This window comes from Micromys minutus, assembly GCF_963924665.1.
Source record: "Micromys minutus genome assembly, chromosome: 28".
Classification (NCBI taxonomy): Eukaryota; Metazoa; Chordata; class Mammalia; order Rodentia; family Muridae; genus Micromys; species Micromys minutus.
Window position 1 is genome coordinate 5,810,173 of NC_137963.1, and position 18,066 is coordinate 5,828,238.

Sequence of the window (18,066 nt, forward strand, 5' to 3'; positions counted from 1 at the left end):
TTTTCAAAGCTCTCTACCCGAGCAGTTCAAGGGGCAGAAGGTCAGGCACCAGAGCCCGGAGCACAGTGAGGAAGAGAGCCTGGCTTGCAGCCTTGGGCACATTATCTGTCCTCCCCTCACACAGCAAAGAATGCTTTTGAGAATAAATTGTGAATTTTGAAAAGAAAATAAAAAGAAAAAGGACAATTCAGATTGCAGCTACATCAAAGATGCAGTGACTCTTGGGGACGGAATTCTTGATTTCTGGTGTGTTACCAGGAAAACCCTTCACTTCAGCAGTTCTGATGTAGCAAGTACCGGTTGCCTTGACACAAGAGAAAGGAAAGAATACTGCATGTGTAGAGACTAAATCAACTTACTGTAACTTATGGTTTGCTTTTATATTTCAGATTGAAATGGTGTCAGCACAGTAAACTTTTCATATATTCTGTCTCGTAGAAATTTCAGTTGAGGACTTAACCACCCATTCAGTGTTTAGGGATTTTGGTTTTGTATGTATTAGAGAGAGAGTAAAGCTTCCTTCCTTCCTTCTTTCCTTCCTTTCTTCCTTCCTTCCTTCCTTCCTTCCTTCCTTCCTTCTTTCTCTCTCTCTTTCTGGATAAAGGGTATAAAAATGGAATGAACTAGTTTGCTAAAGTATAAATTGTTTTCATGCAAGCTTTACTTATTAAAGACTTGTAGAGTGTAAAGGGTGGAGTGTTCCAGGCTCGGGGCTACTCTAGGAGGTGGAATATTGAAAGCTCTTCTAGCTGTCTTGCTCTCTCTCCATCTCGGCCAGGAATAATTTGTGGGCCTGAGTCAGGAGGGACACCACCTCCCCTCCATGTCTGTTGCTGTGCACTCTTACGCAGTTCACTGGGGAGCCCTGCCCCGTTCCAGTGAGCACATACCCCACTACCATTGGTTTTCTTTGCTGTGTTTTGTTTGTGAGACTGAGCAGCTTCTCGAGGAACTCTTCAGTATGGCCCCACTCAGTGTGTCTTGTCTCAGCATGCTAGAAGCAGTGGGAGTCAGCTTGCAGGTGCATTAGAGCGCATCGCTGCTAAAGCTAAGGGAATGAGCCATTCTGTTTCTCTTAAAATGACTTTGGAGAAATGGGTGAATCTGAGAAAGTTAAGAATACCATAGAGCCATCCCATTTTAGAGCTCAGAAGAACCTGTGGAAATCAATTCGTCCAGTGCACCTTGGTTTAGCAGATAAGCTGCCAAAAGTCTAGACAGAGATTGGCTGAGTAGTTGGTCCCTGATGAAGTTCCTTAAATACTAAGTAAGTACTTAGTATTGTCCCAAGATTCTAAACTACACATAGGGTTTTCCCTTCAGGATGTGCTACCTAAGGGTGCACATTCCTCTTGTGTATACTTGACTCTGTGTTGACAAAAACAGTTCATGAACTGCTTTTTCATACACCTTCAGTGCACGAAAGGCTAATTATTGACCATTTGTAATTACAAATACTCTTTAAACATGGGCGAATCTGTTCAAGTTAAATTATCTTCTGATCAAAAAAAAAAAAAAAAAAAAATCCACAGTAAACTAAATGGGTTTTGTTGTTGTCTGGGCCTACAGCCTAATTACTCCTGCTCAAATTAGTAGGGAAGAAAGAGTTTATGTTAACCCTGCCATGACAAAACAGCTCAGGTGAAATATTCCTTGACATTGGAATATACTTTCAAGGTTATAAATCGTTTCTAAGTCATTAATTGCCTGGCCCAATATTCTTTCAAATCACATTGCTCCTTTCCTGTTGTGTTCATGTTCAAGCACATGCAAAAACAATGCTATGAAGTGCTATCCTTTTGTTCTTAGGGGCTACTGTCATTAGATTTGACCTCACAGCTGACTCTCCAAAGCTTGGAAGAATTTCAATAAAACAGAAGCTGGGTGTAGTTAGGCACATACCTCTAATGCTAGGAATAGGGAGGCATAGGCAGGCAGACCTCCATGAGCGCTATACAGTGAGATCTTGTCTCAAAAAAAAAAAAAAAAAAAAAAAAAAAAAAACATGAGATCCAGAGTCCATGCTGAACTTTGGTATTTCTACCTTGAACTGTAACCAGAAAATACGAATGAATAAAATGAGAAGCTAACAATGGCCCCATTCTGATTGAACAGGTTCTTGTCAGCTGAGGGACCTAAAGAACAAAATAGTATAGCTCTGTCCAACGATTCCCTCCCTGTTTTATTTATTTTACTATTAAATTTTATGTATTTGGGTATTATCATCTACATGTGTGCCCGATGCTCTCAGAAGGTCCAACAGGGAAGGTGTGAGATTCCCTAGACCAGGAGTTACAAGTAGTTATGAGCTGCCACATGGGACTGAGAACTGGACCATGTCCTCTGGAGGAATAGCCAGCTCTTAACCACTGAGCTCTCTTCAGCACTATCTCCTTTGGTTAAGTCTTAACTTCACTTCTCTAGTTATAGTGAGCTCAGAGTGTATGGGATTAATCCTGGGCATGAATACGCAAGCGACCAGTGTACCACTAGAAGGAATCTGGTCTTTGATGAGGTTTAGTTTTACACAGGTTTGTACATACATGTGGACATACGTAGAGCTGAGATCTAGGCTTAGTTTTCCTATGCATTTGACCAAAATGAAATAGTCATTTGGTACTGTAACTGCTTACATAATTGACTATTTTGCTAATTAGAGAACATATGTAAGAAAACCTAAAATTCTACTTATCTTATAAAACTCACTAGAACAATAGAAAAAAAAAGTGTCATTGAGCTAAGCTGGTCATGAATGAACTACACTAGAAATAGCCAATTCTGAGCCAGATGATGTGGTGGTATACAACTTCAGTCCTGGGGGTAGAAGGTGCATCTTTGTGAGTTCAAGGCCAGCCCGGCTGTTTTTTTGTTTTTGTTTTTGTTTTTTTAAGGAAATCAAATAATAAATAAAAATTCATTGCAAGGACAATCTGTTCTACTTCCAAAATTCTGTCCTGTCTCTGGAATTTTACTGGAGACTAACACATGATTAAGAACTCAGGGTCATGCTATATTAACAACTCCTGTCTATGCCATAAACCAACAGAAAGCAAACAGACAAACGCCCAATGACAAGCACTAATTTTACATTTCTGAAAGGTCTGCCTGACTCCACACAAATAAACAAGGAAGCAGTCTGCTACTTTGTCATAATTCCCTCTTCTTTCATTCCTGCATTTTAAATCAGATCTGTATCCCCAGAGCCCCCAGAGCAAGTTTGTTCTCACACACTTACATACGTACTTGCACTTCGATGACCACTTCTATAGCACCTGCTGGCTTTTTTTCAAAATAAGGCATCACAGACTAGATGAACTGATAAGTATTCCTTGAAGAAGATCAACGCCAATATGAGTGAATTTCACAGATCTTGCGTCCCAGCACACGCATACTATCAGTCTCTAAGATGTTTCATGGCACCCAAAGTTCTGAAAACCATTAGAGCATACATTTTCCCAGAAATGGTTGGAAAACATTCCTAAATGCCTCATACCGAACACCAAGATCTCAGTCTTGGAACGGACTGGCATTAAATGTAGCGTCCATTCTGGGTTTAATAGTTTTAGAAGGACAAGGAATCCCCCTTTCTGCAGTCTTTTCTAATTTTGTGCACTTCCTGAACCAGTGATCGATACAGGACAGGGTAGATACCAGATCTGCAGGGACTACATCCCTAGCATCTTCACACTGCAGCGCTGAGAGATCATGCCTGACCTGGCATTGTGCCAGTGTGTGTAAGAGGATCATGGGAAAATAGGCATTTGTTCTGAAAACCACCCCCTCCACTGACAATGCCAACACAGAAGCAGCACCTTGGCATTATTTTCAGGGCAGCAGCTTGATGATTGGCATTCCTGGATACTGCATTATTTTATTTTTTGGTTTTCCCTCTTCCAAAACATCAGGAGCTAAATGTATAGTGCACTTGGAGTTGAACTCTATCACTTGGTAATCTCCTGACAGAAATGGTTTATTCATTTTATCTCTTAGAAGTGCGGTCATTATTCGTTAACCGTTCACCTCCCCAACATTTTACTACTCATTAAAAAAATAACAATTTATTTTATAATGCCTTAGTAAAACTGGGCAAGTCCATGTGGCTGCCGTCAGAGGGCTGTGTTTAGGCTTTCCTTTGTATCCACAGGAATGTGCTATTGGGGAAGGTCGGGGTCTTTATCAGTCATGAGCTGCCAGAGCTCAAACTGTTTCTTGAGTGGCTGAAATAGATGAATAATTCTCCAACCAACCGTGTTTCAGTTTCTGCTCAAAAGACTTTCCACCTGACGGTGGTGGTGTCCTGTGTCCGCGTTTTCATCTCAGGGTGCTGTGACTCCCATCTGAGTTTCATTATTCCTCTTGGGAGGATCAGTTACAGAACCGGAATCCGAAAGCAGTCAAAGGAATTGAAACTGGCAATCGGGGAACTATACCATTTTTAGCTGGGCAGCACATGTTCCAATGTAAAGAAACAAAAATATTTAACTCCAGGGCACATATCTCCCAGTGCCAGAAGGGACGATGCATGTGTTCTAGTGTTTCCTTGCATCAGATACCGATATCCCTGTGAAGCCTTTCTCTCGAAGGACGGGCAACTTACCATCTCTCTGGGAAGCCTACATACTACTCTTTTGATTCTGATTATTTGGAAACGAGTCATTGTAGCAGAGACACAATTCCTCCATCTGGAGTTAACATCCTTGAGAATTAAAGGTGTGTCTCAACACAGTAAATTCAGCCCTTCAGATGCTCTTGGGTAGCTTCTTCTCCTCAATTCCCACCCCCCACCTGTGCGTCTACAACATGAATTTCTTTTCTATAGAATCGCATTGATTTTCTTGGTCACTTTGGTCACTGCCCTTGGAGGAAACACAAATTGGCTTTTATCTCTCTTAAGGTATTACAATAACAGAGAATTAGACTTTAAGTCAGAAAGTCACATTAAAGAACATCTTTCCTCTTTAATAAATATTGGAAGCGGCCAAATTATGCATTCTTTTGATCAGGGATATTGCCAAAGGACAATAGGAGAGATATGAAATTGTGGCCACATCGGCAATGAGCCAGTTTAGTATTACAACCTGTAATGGATAGTAGTATCAAGAAGCACCAAATGTGCCCTGAGTTCTGGTAACTGAGACAGGTATGGGTGGAGCGCACTTCGGAGAAGGTAGAGTATATGCTGGGATATATGCAAAAGAGAACATTTTCGACCAATGGAAGCAGGCCAGTGCCGAGGGAGGAAGAGCTGAACAGAATGAAATGAGATTAGAAAAGTACAGAGCAGATAAATAGATAAGCCTTGAGATTTTGCTTAACATGAAATGGGAAGTCACCATTGGGCTGCAGAAGTCACCGTACTTGCGATTAGTTTTCCTCCTCGCCATTACTGCTGTCGTGCGACATAATAGAAGGGACAAAAGTGAAGACAATCCAGTCAGCCTTCAGCCAGAGGTGGCCCCTGTGCTATAGTCCTGAGAGTGTTAAATGAGAGATACTTCTTTCTAGAGGTCCAGACCCGGGGATAATAGAGAGAAAGCTTATGTTTGCACTTGACTTCCTTCACCAACTTGGCTGGCTTAGCCTTTCTTTTCTCCAGTTTTTGAAAGGCAGGAATTAGCAGACAGCATTCTGAATGAATTTATATGTTATATCAGGGCTAAGCTTTCAATAAACTTGCTGTCAAAATAGTCCACCTTATATGGTATATTCAAAACTCATGCATTTTTATATTTAGTTTCTGTCTGAAAATTGAGGGTTGGGGAATAAGAAGGAAAAACTGTGACCAGATTCATTTTTGACATTTGCAAATGACTTATTACTCATCTAAGTGGGCAGAGACCCTGGGACAAAATATAAATCCTATGGGCATCTCTTTTACTTTAATTGATTTGGCGGTTTGATCGTATCATGAGGACACAATACCATGGGTGCTGCGTATTTAATATGACGTCATGGTAGAAGATATTCTTATTCCTCCTAAAAATCCAAACTAAAATATAATGGAATTTCTCAAGCAGGATATAAAATAAAGCAAAGCATCCCTGATAAACCTGAGCCAGACTGTTTTCTCTTGTGAGTTTTGCCTTCTGGCTGAATAATACTTCTTGTTTTACAGGAATCCCTGGAAGTGACTATGTGAATGCCAACTACATCGATGGCTATAGGAAACAAAATGCCTATATTGCAACACAGGGATCTCTTCCTGAAACGTTCGGAGACTTTTGGAGAATGATATGGGAGCAGCGAAGTGCCACAGTTGTCATGATGACAAAGCTAGAAGAAAGGTCGAGGGTAAGGATGGCTGTCAACTTCCTCAACCCCCCTCCCACACTTCCATCAACTTTACGTTGTGTACTTCATTCTCTTGGGAAGCCACCCCCCCCCCCCGGGAAGCACTTTTTAACACTCAGTCATTTGAAATGGTTGTCAAAAACTCTGATTGAACTATTTTTCAAAACTCTTCCACCCATCCTTTCTATCAAACAAATTCTGCACATCCTACATCAAGGATCTCGCCAAGAAGAACCAAGTTTGAAAATGCCCCGCTCTGCCCAAGCTTCCCTGTACCCTGTCTGACACTGAACTAAGAAAAGAAACAAATGCTTAGATACATAAGTAGGAAAGATCAAGGGGCTGTTTTCACCAGCACCCCCCAATCTACCACTTCTTCAAGATGTTCACCAATGAGCTTTACCTAGGTAAAACTCACGACAGGGAACTTAAAGACACACACCAAGAATTTAAGGAATTCAAAACTCCTTTGGGAAAAGTTGATCATGCTTTCTCGGGCCCATTAACACAGCATCTAGGAGGCTGACAGAGAACACAGCGTTTGATAGCAAAGGAGCCAGAGCTTCGTAAATCGATCCTCTCCTGATAAACAAACAAAAAGAAAGCTTGTCAACCTTTTTGCACAAGGGAATTCTCATGAGTTACAATAGTCATGGTTTCTGCAGAGAAAGTGAAAGTGATATCTGAGGAGATGACCAATTTGTTTAGAGAAAATGAATATTAGCTATGAACAGGAACTCATGGAAATTTCTACTTATATAGAATGCTCACCTTTTCACCTTTATCTTTCTAATAATCTGCATATAAACTCTAAAACTCCTAAAAAGGACGCATAGTTAAATCATCCAAATCAACTCAGGATAGCCAGAAAATGATTCAGTGTAAAACATGGCTCTCTCTCTCTCTCTCTCTCTCTCTCTCTCTCTCTCTCTGAGAGAGAGAGAGAGAGAAATGTGTGGAGGGAATTTTGCTAATTTAAGCTTTTCCAAAATGAATAGATTTTAATAACAAGTCATTTCTTGTTACAGTCTAAGAACAGACTTTTAGTTACCATATGGGTCCAATATTACAGTCCAATGCACATTAGTTCAATATGGTTGGTTTGGAAATCTAAACCATGGCACATAGCAGCATGCCATATTCTCTAATGAATCAGCCAATTCCATACGTTGCTGGTGAAATTCAAGTTTTAACCTTAGAAATTTAACAAATAGGTATTTAGATATTGTCATTGAAACATGAGGACATTCATGCTTACTGTGACACCTCAGGTAAAGGGTCACTTTCTCTGCCTTCAAGTGTGCTTAGAGGCTGAAAACCAGTTCCCCACGTAAGAGACAAATGGAATTCTTATGTGTTCTTCCAAGGCCAATGCACAGCAGTGTCCTCAGCCTAACTGTATCAAGGGCGTGAGAGCCTAAGGTTGTCCAGATAATGCATAAGGTAAGAATTCGAATTTAGGAAACTCCTAGAAAGCTATACTGCCACCTTGAAAGTGAGAATTGTGGGGCTGCATTATCCAAACTTAAAAATTTGTGTGATCATTGCAAATACCTGATTTCCATAGAAATGGATGTAGAAATGTCCATGGCTTGGAAAGCAGTTTGCCTTACATTTTACATGCAAAAGCCAGTAAGCATATAAATATATCCAAACCCCCATGTCATCCCAACCGAAATGATTCTTAAATATATGAGTTTGTAATTATAATATCCAACTTATTCGGTGGACCGACATTTAATTAAAACCCATTTTATGTAAATGATTTTATAAAAACTGATTGCTCCTGTAAACTTTGCTTTTCCCGTGAATAAAATGGGGGCCCAGGAAACTACCAGAGAGAGAAATTGAAGACCAACTTTCTGGTCTCACAACACGCATCCTTTATCATCGGGTCATACTATATATGACATGCCTAAGAAACCAAGACAGCTGAACTTTTCTGTTACAGCATGCATGTAAATCTCACCCGCCAGCTCTGCTCTGCCTGGCGAAACCAGCTGGTAACACCCAGTCACTTTTGAAAGCTGTTTTCAGTAAAACATACATTTTATCTTGACACTGCAGGCCTTCATTAAACTATGCACAGAAACTTGTTTTGAAATAACCAAATGAAATTCTGCCCCCCTTTCTTCCTAATTGCTTCTAATAATAAAGTTAGTTCTTACTGGCCCCACTGCCGGCTGCGACATCTGATGGTAATGAGCAGTTCCTGGCAGAAGGCATTGTGACTTAAATACCTGCAGTTTATCTTTTTGTTGCAGACTACCTTTCTTTCCCCTTCAGACAGAGGAACTTATTTGGAAGTTACTAAATGAACCTTTGTTTGCCCCCTTCATTAATTACTCTTTGCTCTTGCGAGTTTGGCGGCCTGCTTTGTTAAATGGCCTAAGGAGGTCAATTAAATTGCTGTCCTGTGAATTTTTTTCCATTCTGCGGTTGTTCAGCATGTTCCCAGGCTTATGATGACCTGCATTAGCCAGTAGGCAGCTGGGCAGACTCAGTCATCATCCATCTGACAAGACAGATGAGTCCTGACCCCAACATCCACAGCTCTTTGTTCTTCCATTCTCCACATTGCAGAGGAAGGACCTGGCGCCATGACAGAGATCTACCAGAATGCTGGTAGCTCAGAAGATCGCATCTGTCTGTCCATCCTCCTCCTCTTACCTTCCTCTTTCACCTTCCTCAGCCCAGTTGCTCTTTCATCTACAGAAACAGGAAGGACAAGGAATGAATGCATTCCCAGTCTCTCAAACGAGAATGTGCGTAGGACTCATTTATTATAAAACAATATCACGAATAGTGCTCAGTTTCTACAGAGATGTATAGCTCCATACTTTAGGAATATTTATACATACATACAAAGCCTATTTTAGGTTAGGCTTTGTGTTTGCCCTGAGAACTCAAGGGGCTTCTTTTTTTCAAACATCCAACCTAAAAGCAAATATTGAGCTAGCTTGGTTCTAGAATGACCCATTATTATACAAAGTCTTGGAGTCCCGTTTATATTCATCACACTACAGTTGAACAAGGGCTAATAGGCCACATACTCCAGCATGGGTGTAAGCTTCTGAAGGGCCTAGAATAACTAGTTCTTGACTACCCACCTATGCCGTTTTGGTGGCCTTTAAAGTTGCATTTCAAATGGTTGATAGGAGTCTTTCTTCTTCTTTCTATTAAGTGAGATTATTAGGGTAGCTCTGGAGGTCTTTGAGATCGGACTGTAATCTGGTATGATAAAACCATACGTCATAAAGGATGTGCAAAGAGATTAGTATGCATCCTTTGCTGTAATGGAGTTTCTGGTAAGATTCCTAGAAAACTCTGCCTTTCCGGCTGGGAACGAAGAGACACATGGGCTTAGTTAGTCCTTACACAGCTCTTTAACATTCTAAGGCGAAATAGCCGTATATAAAAGACTATTGTCTTGATGTTGGCAAGCTTCAAAATAGTCTGTGATCCTTGACTCTTAGCAAATGACCGATCTCAACCTGCCTCCTGAGCAATGGTGCTCTTCTCCCTTTTCATGTCCCTGTCACTACACCCCATGTTTCTGTCCCGCTCGTTAATACTTTGTAAATGAGAATACTTATTGACTGAAGCCTTTGTGCCAGGAATCCAGGAATTAAAAGGATGGGGGAGACATTATACCACTACATATGGAATATCACCATCACAAGAGAAGTTGTCTGAATGGCAGCTGAAAGCAGACAGACTTTGCAGTCAAATATCTCGGCCTAGATCTCAACTTTAGTCTTTTTCCTAATAGGCACTCCGAAGCTAGCACATCACCTGGGCCCTCTAGTCTCCTTGGGTTGGATTATGTGCAACAATGTAGCTCCAGATCTTGTTATAGAAAACACTTTCGGGGTGAAGTGCGTCGAAAGCCTCCATTATAGTTTAGTAGAGGGTTGTTTTCTTAACAATGTTGCTTCAAGGCTGGCTTCTAAACACCACATTTTGTTGCCAAATGAAATGAATTTGTTCCTCTGTTGTTAGCCGTGAAGCGTGAAGGACCTCATAGAGCTGCTGCCCTTGCGGATTTCCAGTCACTATACCTGGTGGCTCGTCTCTGAAGTCTTCTCAGAGACAGAGCTAGACTTTTGTCCTAGCTTTTCCTCAGAGCAGGCTTCCCAGACCTTAACAGAATAAATGTATTAATTCTGCAAATAGAGCATCAGGGGACATTTCTCTGTTTGTTGCTTTCATGCATCATCATGGTAGGCTGATACAGAATGAAAACCATCAGTAATCCAAGCATGTACTAGTGGTTGCCACTAAAGATAATATGGGCCACATTTCTGTTTGTGTTCCCACTGTATCACATTTCTTACTGGAACTGATCTGTTTTCCAGCTTTCTGTTTTGTCTCTGTCTGGGTTCATTTTCACTGGAGCTTGAGGTTTACCAATAGTACTGTGACCTTCAATGTCAGGGCCTGTTCCTGAGACAAAAGCTATGCTCAATTGTTTGTGCTGAAAATCTCATTGGCCTTTTGCTAAGAAGCTGATAGCCCTTAGCACTGAACAAGCCAAAGCAGTGCTTACAAAAGATTGGAACCGTCTGGTATCTGAGTTAAAAATGCAAGTTCTTTGATTTTTGGACTCTGCTCACTCTCAGACAGTTGTGGTATTGGCAGAATCCTACACATCCATCAGGGTCTTTATGTGTTTGAGCGCTTTGTCTTTACTTCAGTTCCTAAAGAAACTTAGTGAAGACTGTTCAGTTCAGCTTAAAGCTCCAGGTCGCTGTCTGTCGTTACCTGAATGTTGATTTGAAGCACCACGTGCATTATACTGAGAGTCAAAAGCTGGGTACATCCACATCCTCACGTTCCTACTCTTCCACAACTCAGGATCTCCTGCCTCTCTAGGGAAACTTGTGGGCCTTCCTACCTCAATTCGTCTAATGATCCCCCACAGACATACCCAAAGGAACCTGATCCAGAAAAGCCCTCACTGACATTTTATTCACAACTGATCCTAGGTTGTGGCTGACGATTAAAACTAACCTTCATACCAAACCGAAGTTGTAAATTGACTTTTTTTTTTTTTTTTTTTTTTTTTTTTTTTTTTTTGGCGTTTTACTCTGGTAAGTCAAGAAACAAACAGGAAGACTAAATTCTGGGTTTTCTTTTTTTAAAAGATAAAATAGGATAGCTGCTTTAAATACACAGCTCAGCTTAAAACCACGGTAGAATGTGCTGTGATAAAAGATACTGTGGGTGAGTTTTCCTTCGGTTTCCACTGGAACTGCCAAGTCCTCTCGAGTTCTGCATAGCTCGTTGATTCTGTAGCACATCATTTCCCTGCCCGAGAATGTGGTTTCTAATTGTTTCCACGTTTCATATTATGCCAATAAGAACAAGCATCGGTCTGGGCAACCACATGGAGGGAAGAAAATCTGTGGAAAAAGTGAAACAGTGTTATAGGAAAACATATGCAGCTGGCCTTTTCACTCCAGGGTGTTATTTGTGGGTGACTGCATGTACAACTTGTAGCCTCTCCCAAAGAATCATTCTCCAAGGTATGATGGGCCAAGGTGATTCCTGGCTCAGGAAACACCCTTATTCCCTGGAGGATTGTCTACATTTTAACTTCTTCCCTCCTCAGTCTTGGGCTGGTTGTCTTCTATTTTATCTACCATCTCGAAGTAGATAAGACAGGGACTGAAGAAGTCTGCTTAGAAAATGCCTGGGCAGACTTCCTGAACGTTAGACACTGTATCTATGTGTCTACCATACCGTGAATGTATCTGTGAAGAGGCTCAGAGGATCTCCGTCTTACCCTTGGTCTCAGCACGCAGCCTTGACTCTTTGCAGAGAGTCGAGACTCTTGGTGTTGATACTGTCATTCAAGCCTCAAAGTGGGAAATGACTTAGGTAGAGTTATCACGATGTTAGTTAATGCCACAGATGTTAGAAATAGGGAGAGAAATTGTGACAATCAACACATGAGTTGGATTATCAATTAGTTTTTAAAATGTAGTCCTAGAAGTAAGGAGGCCTATAATTTCAAAATATCAAAATTCTATTTTCCATTGTCACACATAGAGTCATTTGGTGATGCCCATTATTAGTCCAGATAAAATGTTTTCTGCAACTGATTTGGGTTGTTGATTAGGTCAGAGAAAACAAAAATCCTCTTAACACTATATTTTCGTGTGTGGTAATGAGTGGAAATCAGACACTGTGAAGGCATAAGAGACTGCACTGTTATTCATTCCTCCATTAGCCAATATTTCAGGGAATTAAACACCAAAGCTTGATATTTAGTGAGATGGAGACATTCACATTTAGTTTTGTGGCTTTAAGAGCAGTTGAGAGCAAGAAACAGTTAAAACAAGCAAACAAGCACATCCTGGTCAAAATTTTTCTTCTCTTTTGAAAAACAAACCTTGAGCTTGTTTTCCGAACTTGAAGTTCTCTCTGGAGTTAAAATCTGACAGGATCACACCGAAGATTATAAATGGCGCTGTTATTGTTTTTGTCGTTGTTATCGGTTCTGGAAGGCCTAGCCGTGGCCAGTGGCAGACTAATTCTTGGCTCCTCTGGTTGTCAAGGTTCAGTGAGTTTAATGGAGAGCAAATGCTTTCCAAATGCCAGGTCTGTGTCTTCTTCCAGATAGAACTGGAAGCGCCAAAGGCCTTGAACATTTAATTTCTCAAACCGTAGCCCAAACCCTGCCTATCTAAGTGAACAGAAAGTGCTTTTCCCCCCCTTAAGCAACTTTAGGAACAGCAGCACAGACATTGCCTCTGGAGTCTGCTTGATGTATGGGATTGCTCTGAACGAACTGGATAGTTGATGTAAATGGGACACTGGCAACAAAAGGTGTGAAGCCTGTGTTGGCAACCTGACAGATGTCTGGGGCATTATCTAGCAAGTTCCACACTCTTGGTGTTCTAGTGGCGGTGTCAGATAAAAGAGAGAGAGAATCTGAGCAACTCTTGGATACTGGTTAGCTTACCAAATTTCCTCCTTCCTTTCCCTAGCCATTTTTTGTTTGCAGTGCCCGGCGTCAGCTTAAAGCCATTTAGAAACAAGAAAAATGCATACAAGAATCTGCCCTGGAGAAGCAGATGTAACGGTGTCTACCGACAGAGTAAACCTCCCTGTCCCCACGTTCATGTCTAATCTTCTCAAGAAGGGTTAGGTTACTTAGTTTTTATGCATTGTAAAGGAATCTCCTTGCTGTCCAGTATTCCCAGCACAGTAGTACATTTGTCTTTGCCAGGGTTTCTGTTCCTGCACAAAACATCATGACCAAGAAGAAAGTTGGGGAGAAAAGGGTTTATTCAGCTTACACTTCCACATTGCTGTTCATCACCAAAGGAAATCATTGCTGGTCATCACCAGAGGAAGTCAGGACTGGAGCTCAAGCAGGTCAGGAAGTAGAAGTTTATACAGAGGTCAGAGGGATGTTGCTTACTGGCTTGCTTCCCCTGGCCTGCTCAGCCTGCTTTCTTAAAGAACACAGTTCTAACAGCCAAGGTATGGAACCATCCACAGAGGGCCCTTCCTCCTTCATCACTAGTTGAAAAAAACGCCTTACAGCTGGATCTCATGGAGACATTTCCTCAACTGAGGCTCCTTTCTCTGTAATATCTCCAGCTTGTGTCAAGTTGACACAAAACCAGCCAGTACAACCTTTGTGGTTTTTGTATTTTCTGTCAGTATGAGTCCAGCATGGGTGAAGCAGTTTATGCTCAGCTTTGTAGTCACATGTCTGTTGGCTGGCCTACAGAAACTATTTCTAAATAGAATTACTCAGCTAGCTAATAGAACTTCTTGGTAACTCTGGTACTTGGACGTAGCTGGTTCAAATACTACGAGCAGATCAGAGGCAGAGTTAACTATTCAGCTACTTGGACACCCACCTGCTTCATGGGAGTTATTAGTCATGAGATCAATATGCAAAGATGCCAACAGCTCATGTGGGAAAAGTTAATACCTGAGTAGTACTTGATATCACAGAATGATTGTTTAACTATAACAAAGGACCTGAACCTAAGCTATAGTGACTATCTTGTTTAAGGATAAAAGTTACTGGGAAAGCTCATAGCAAGCCCTCTGCATCAGTACCTAGCGAATACATAAACACTAAAAGAGCAACTTTTAAGTCTTGACACATGATCCAGAAAGTTGTAGAGTGCTTCATGAACTGGCAACCTGTTTTATGACACATAATTTCCATTTTCTATGGAATATGTTTTAGCTTTATGATTGTCAGTATGAGAAACTGTAAGAGTATTAGTGTCTGATGACTTGATACTACTCACTTTGCATTTCACTGAAGATAACCACATAGATAACCTATGCTTATCAGTATTGTCCTTGAAAAACTAACTTTCTTATGTGCTTTGATATTTGCCTTGGAGTTGCAACCTAAGATAGAAATTCAAAGCACCAGTTAATGAATGTAGAGAACATATAAAGTATTTCAATAGTATTGCAACTCATTTTTTAAAAATCTGATTTGAACCCCTATTGTTTTGCTTGTTCAGGAAAAGATGCGATTTTGTGTGGTCTCATAGTTGAGAAAAAGGCAATGGACTCAAACCTTGTAAATTCGGTTTCTACATGCTAATAGATATGAAGTCTGGCGTCTTCCTACTGTTTCTTCTCAGTGACATTCTCTAGTGGGTGAAAACTTCCCCTTTTATAGAAGATCTGTTATCTATGTCAAAACAGCCTCAGTACCAGAAGACAGAGACCAAATGCAAACCAAAGGACAGACACATTTGCCAGTATTTCATTAAGCTGCAAAGTGAATAAGTTATACAGTAGTTAGGTTTACTAGACCGCAGATCTCTGGCATACTTTCTCTTCTTCCCTTCTCAAACGAAGGACGTGCTTCCTAATGTGCACCAGTGTCCCTCCTTTGCTCACAGAGACCTATTCCCTCTGGTTACAGTGAACTTGTACCTTCCACACTTCTTCCCTCCATGGGAGAATGGGGAAAACCTTTATGACCTGTGACCTGACCTATGACCTGACCTATGACCTAGCCAGAAAATATCATGCCTCTGTCGTTTTGATTATGCTTTTGGCTGCACTGTGGGTACAGGCCGTATACCAGAGGTGCAGCGTTGGAATTATTCCTTGTCACATCTAAACTAATTGGGTTGAGTAGTTCTTACATGGAAACAGTGGGTCATTTATCTTAAACGAATGAATCATGCTGCGTAAACCACACTGCTATAATAACTCTCCAAAACCATACTTAAGGAGCAGACAGATTGTTGCAATAGATGCCAGAGATTTCATTTGTTTTGCATACAAACACCATTTATCTTGTATTTTAAGTTACACTCATGTTTCGTCTTACACTTTGATAGATTTTTCAAATTATTTCTACTTTTCTTTAACCAAGTATATTTGTAAATTGCGCAAGAGCATTGTGGAATTGTGTGTGCCTGTTAAACCTTGACGGATGGATGCTATCTAGCCATGTATCTTAAATGTCTAAATACAATCTTCCTGATGTGAATCATTGTGTTTTTCCCGTGTACTCTAAAATTTCAAATATCTCTAACCCTATTTTATTCAGCAGCAAGCTGCAACTTATTTTTTCTCCCAGAAAATTGAATCTGATAGCGCTTAATATTTCTACCAGTTTTTTTGTTTGTTTGGTTTTTTTGTTTGTTTGTTTGTAAATGTGGTTTATATTGGCATCAGAGCAGTAATTTACATATTTGGGGATATAACAAGAAGGCACGCCAGAAAAAAAAAGAATCAAAATAAACTGAAATGTAGAAAAGCTGTTTTCCTTCAACATTAACTCAAAAGGAAGCTAGGGGTTGGTGAGCATCTGCATTAAATGTGTCACTTCTTTCTTTAGGTGAAGTGTGACCAGTATTGGCCCAGTAGAGGCACAGAAACTCACGGGCTGGTCCAGGTGACCCTGCTGGATACAGTGGAGCTTGCCACATACTGTGTCCGGACGTTTGCACTTTATAAGGTTTGCTTTTTGTCTTTGTCCCCTTGCCCTGTTGTTCCCATTACCTAAAGAAACTCAAATCCCTCAAGCCTTTTCCTTTAAATCTTGGTCCCTGGCTACAGGGAAGAGTGAGATCATTCTAGAACGTATCATGAAGTCCCCTTTCTCGTGGACCAGTGTTTTATCAGTCACTATGAGACAAGTTTGTGCTCTGAAGAAAGGTTCCCCCAAAACGGAAGAGCTGATTCTCTCTGTAAATAGAAACAGGCACTCCAGTTGGTTGCAGCCTGGGCAGAAAATGATCATTCAGGGAGAGCTCGGGGCTTGGGTCTCCAGGTCGTGTGTCTTAGGCTGTCTCCTAAGAGCAAAGAGTGGAGACATATTTGAGTTGTACTCATCACCAGCTGCTAAGGTTGGCAGCGTCTGAACCAGTGTCCCTGTGTCACACAGAACGGCTCGAGTGAGAAGAGAGAAGTGAGACAGTTCCAGTTCACCGCCTGGCCGGATCATGGCGTTCCAGAGCACCCCACACCTTTCCTAGCTTTCTTACGAAGAGTCAAAACCTGCAATCCTCCTGATGCAGGACCAATGGTTGTACACTGCAGGTAAGGACCGTTGAGAACACTCGGTTTCTGTTCAGCCAAAAGGACTGAGGGAAGAAACACACACACAGACACACACACACACACACACACACACACACACAAAACAAAACAAAACAAAACAAACAAAAAAAAAAACACAGAAAGAAAAAGGTCAATATGTCTACCTGAACAAGGGAATCAAATTAAAGTGTGGAGGTTTATAATAGAAAGACAACCTACATAAACAATCAATTAATAGTATAATTTAGGCTACATATTATAGTGTAATATAATCAACCCTCAAAATGGGGCTACTGGCAAAAACCACAGAATAAAACCTATAAAACTGACCTGCCTGTTCACCTGACAACTGTGACCGCTAAACAATAGCCTGGAGAGTTCTCCAATGGGATGCCATGGCACCTGATAGAAGCCAGTCATAGAACGAACTTGTGTTAGTGTCTGACACCTTATAAGTTTGAAACTCCTTCATACTCTTCATGTCATGGAGAAGCGACTGTATTTGAGAGGAGCACAAACGGGTAGGTGTTATGACCACTCAGCCCATATCCTGTTACCTGGTTCCAGCTCCTTCACACACAGAAGGGCCTCTAAGGACTGGATATCAGTTGCCATTCTCTACATGATTATGAAAACATGAAACCATTTTGATTTGTTTGAACAAATCTCTGTAGTGAAAGCCGGGTCTTAATCTCCTGCTCGCTACTTTCCGAGAATACTCTGCGCCTCACAGTATAAACCATTTTATAGGCCTTGAACAAATACTGAAGCTGGTTACGTGGCACCCTAGTTGGCACAAGCTAAACTTGATTTTATAAAGATCACGTGGGGCGTACACAAAATATTGTTAGATGGGGAAGCAGGAGACTGGCCCCAAAGAGACATGCTGCTGCGCTCACAGACCTAGTGCCAATGAGAAGCATACCACAAACTCACAGCACTCACTGAAGGAAAGGGGGACGGGAAGAATTATAGATGTAAAGCAATGACAAATCGGGGGAAAGCAGTGGAAGCTTCTACTGAACAATCATATTATGATTTGTATTATATTATAATGCCATCTTGGGGCTGGCAAGCCGGTTCTGTGGGTAGACACACTTGCCATCCAAGTTGAGTTTAATCCCAAGAATCCACGTAAATGCAGAAGGAAAGAACTAGAGCTCAAGTTTGTCTTCCTAGGTCCACCTGCCTAATGTGGCCCCTCTTCAAAATACTAATAAATACTTT

At 41.1% G+C, this 18,066-nt stretch overlaps 1 protein-coding gene across 1 annotated transcript in view; it reads left to right on the forward strand.

The window, feature by feature from the left end:
- Window positions 1-18,066, forward strand: part of PTPRD (protein tyrosine phosphatase receptor type D) — a gene marked incomplete at its 5' end in the record, with an annotated part of 289,668 nt that overhangs the window by 231,954 nt on the left and 39,648 nt on the right. The window contains 3 exons of the mRNA XM_080940162.1: window positions 6,116-6,291; window positions 16,136-16,255; window positions 16,685-16,839. Coding sequence (XP_080796288.1) covers window positions 6,116-6,291; window positions 16,136-16,255; window positions 16,685-16,839 — 451 coding nt within the window. The remainder of the gene's footprint in view (window positions 1-6,115; window positions 6,292-16,135; window positions 16,256-16,684; window positions 16,840-18,066) is intronic.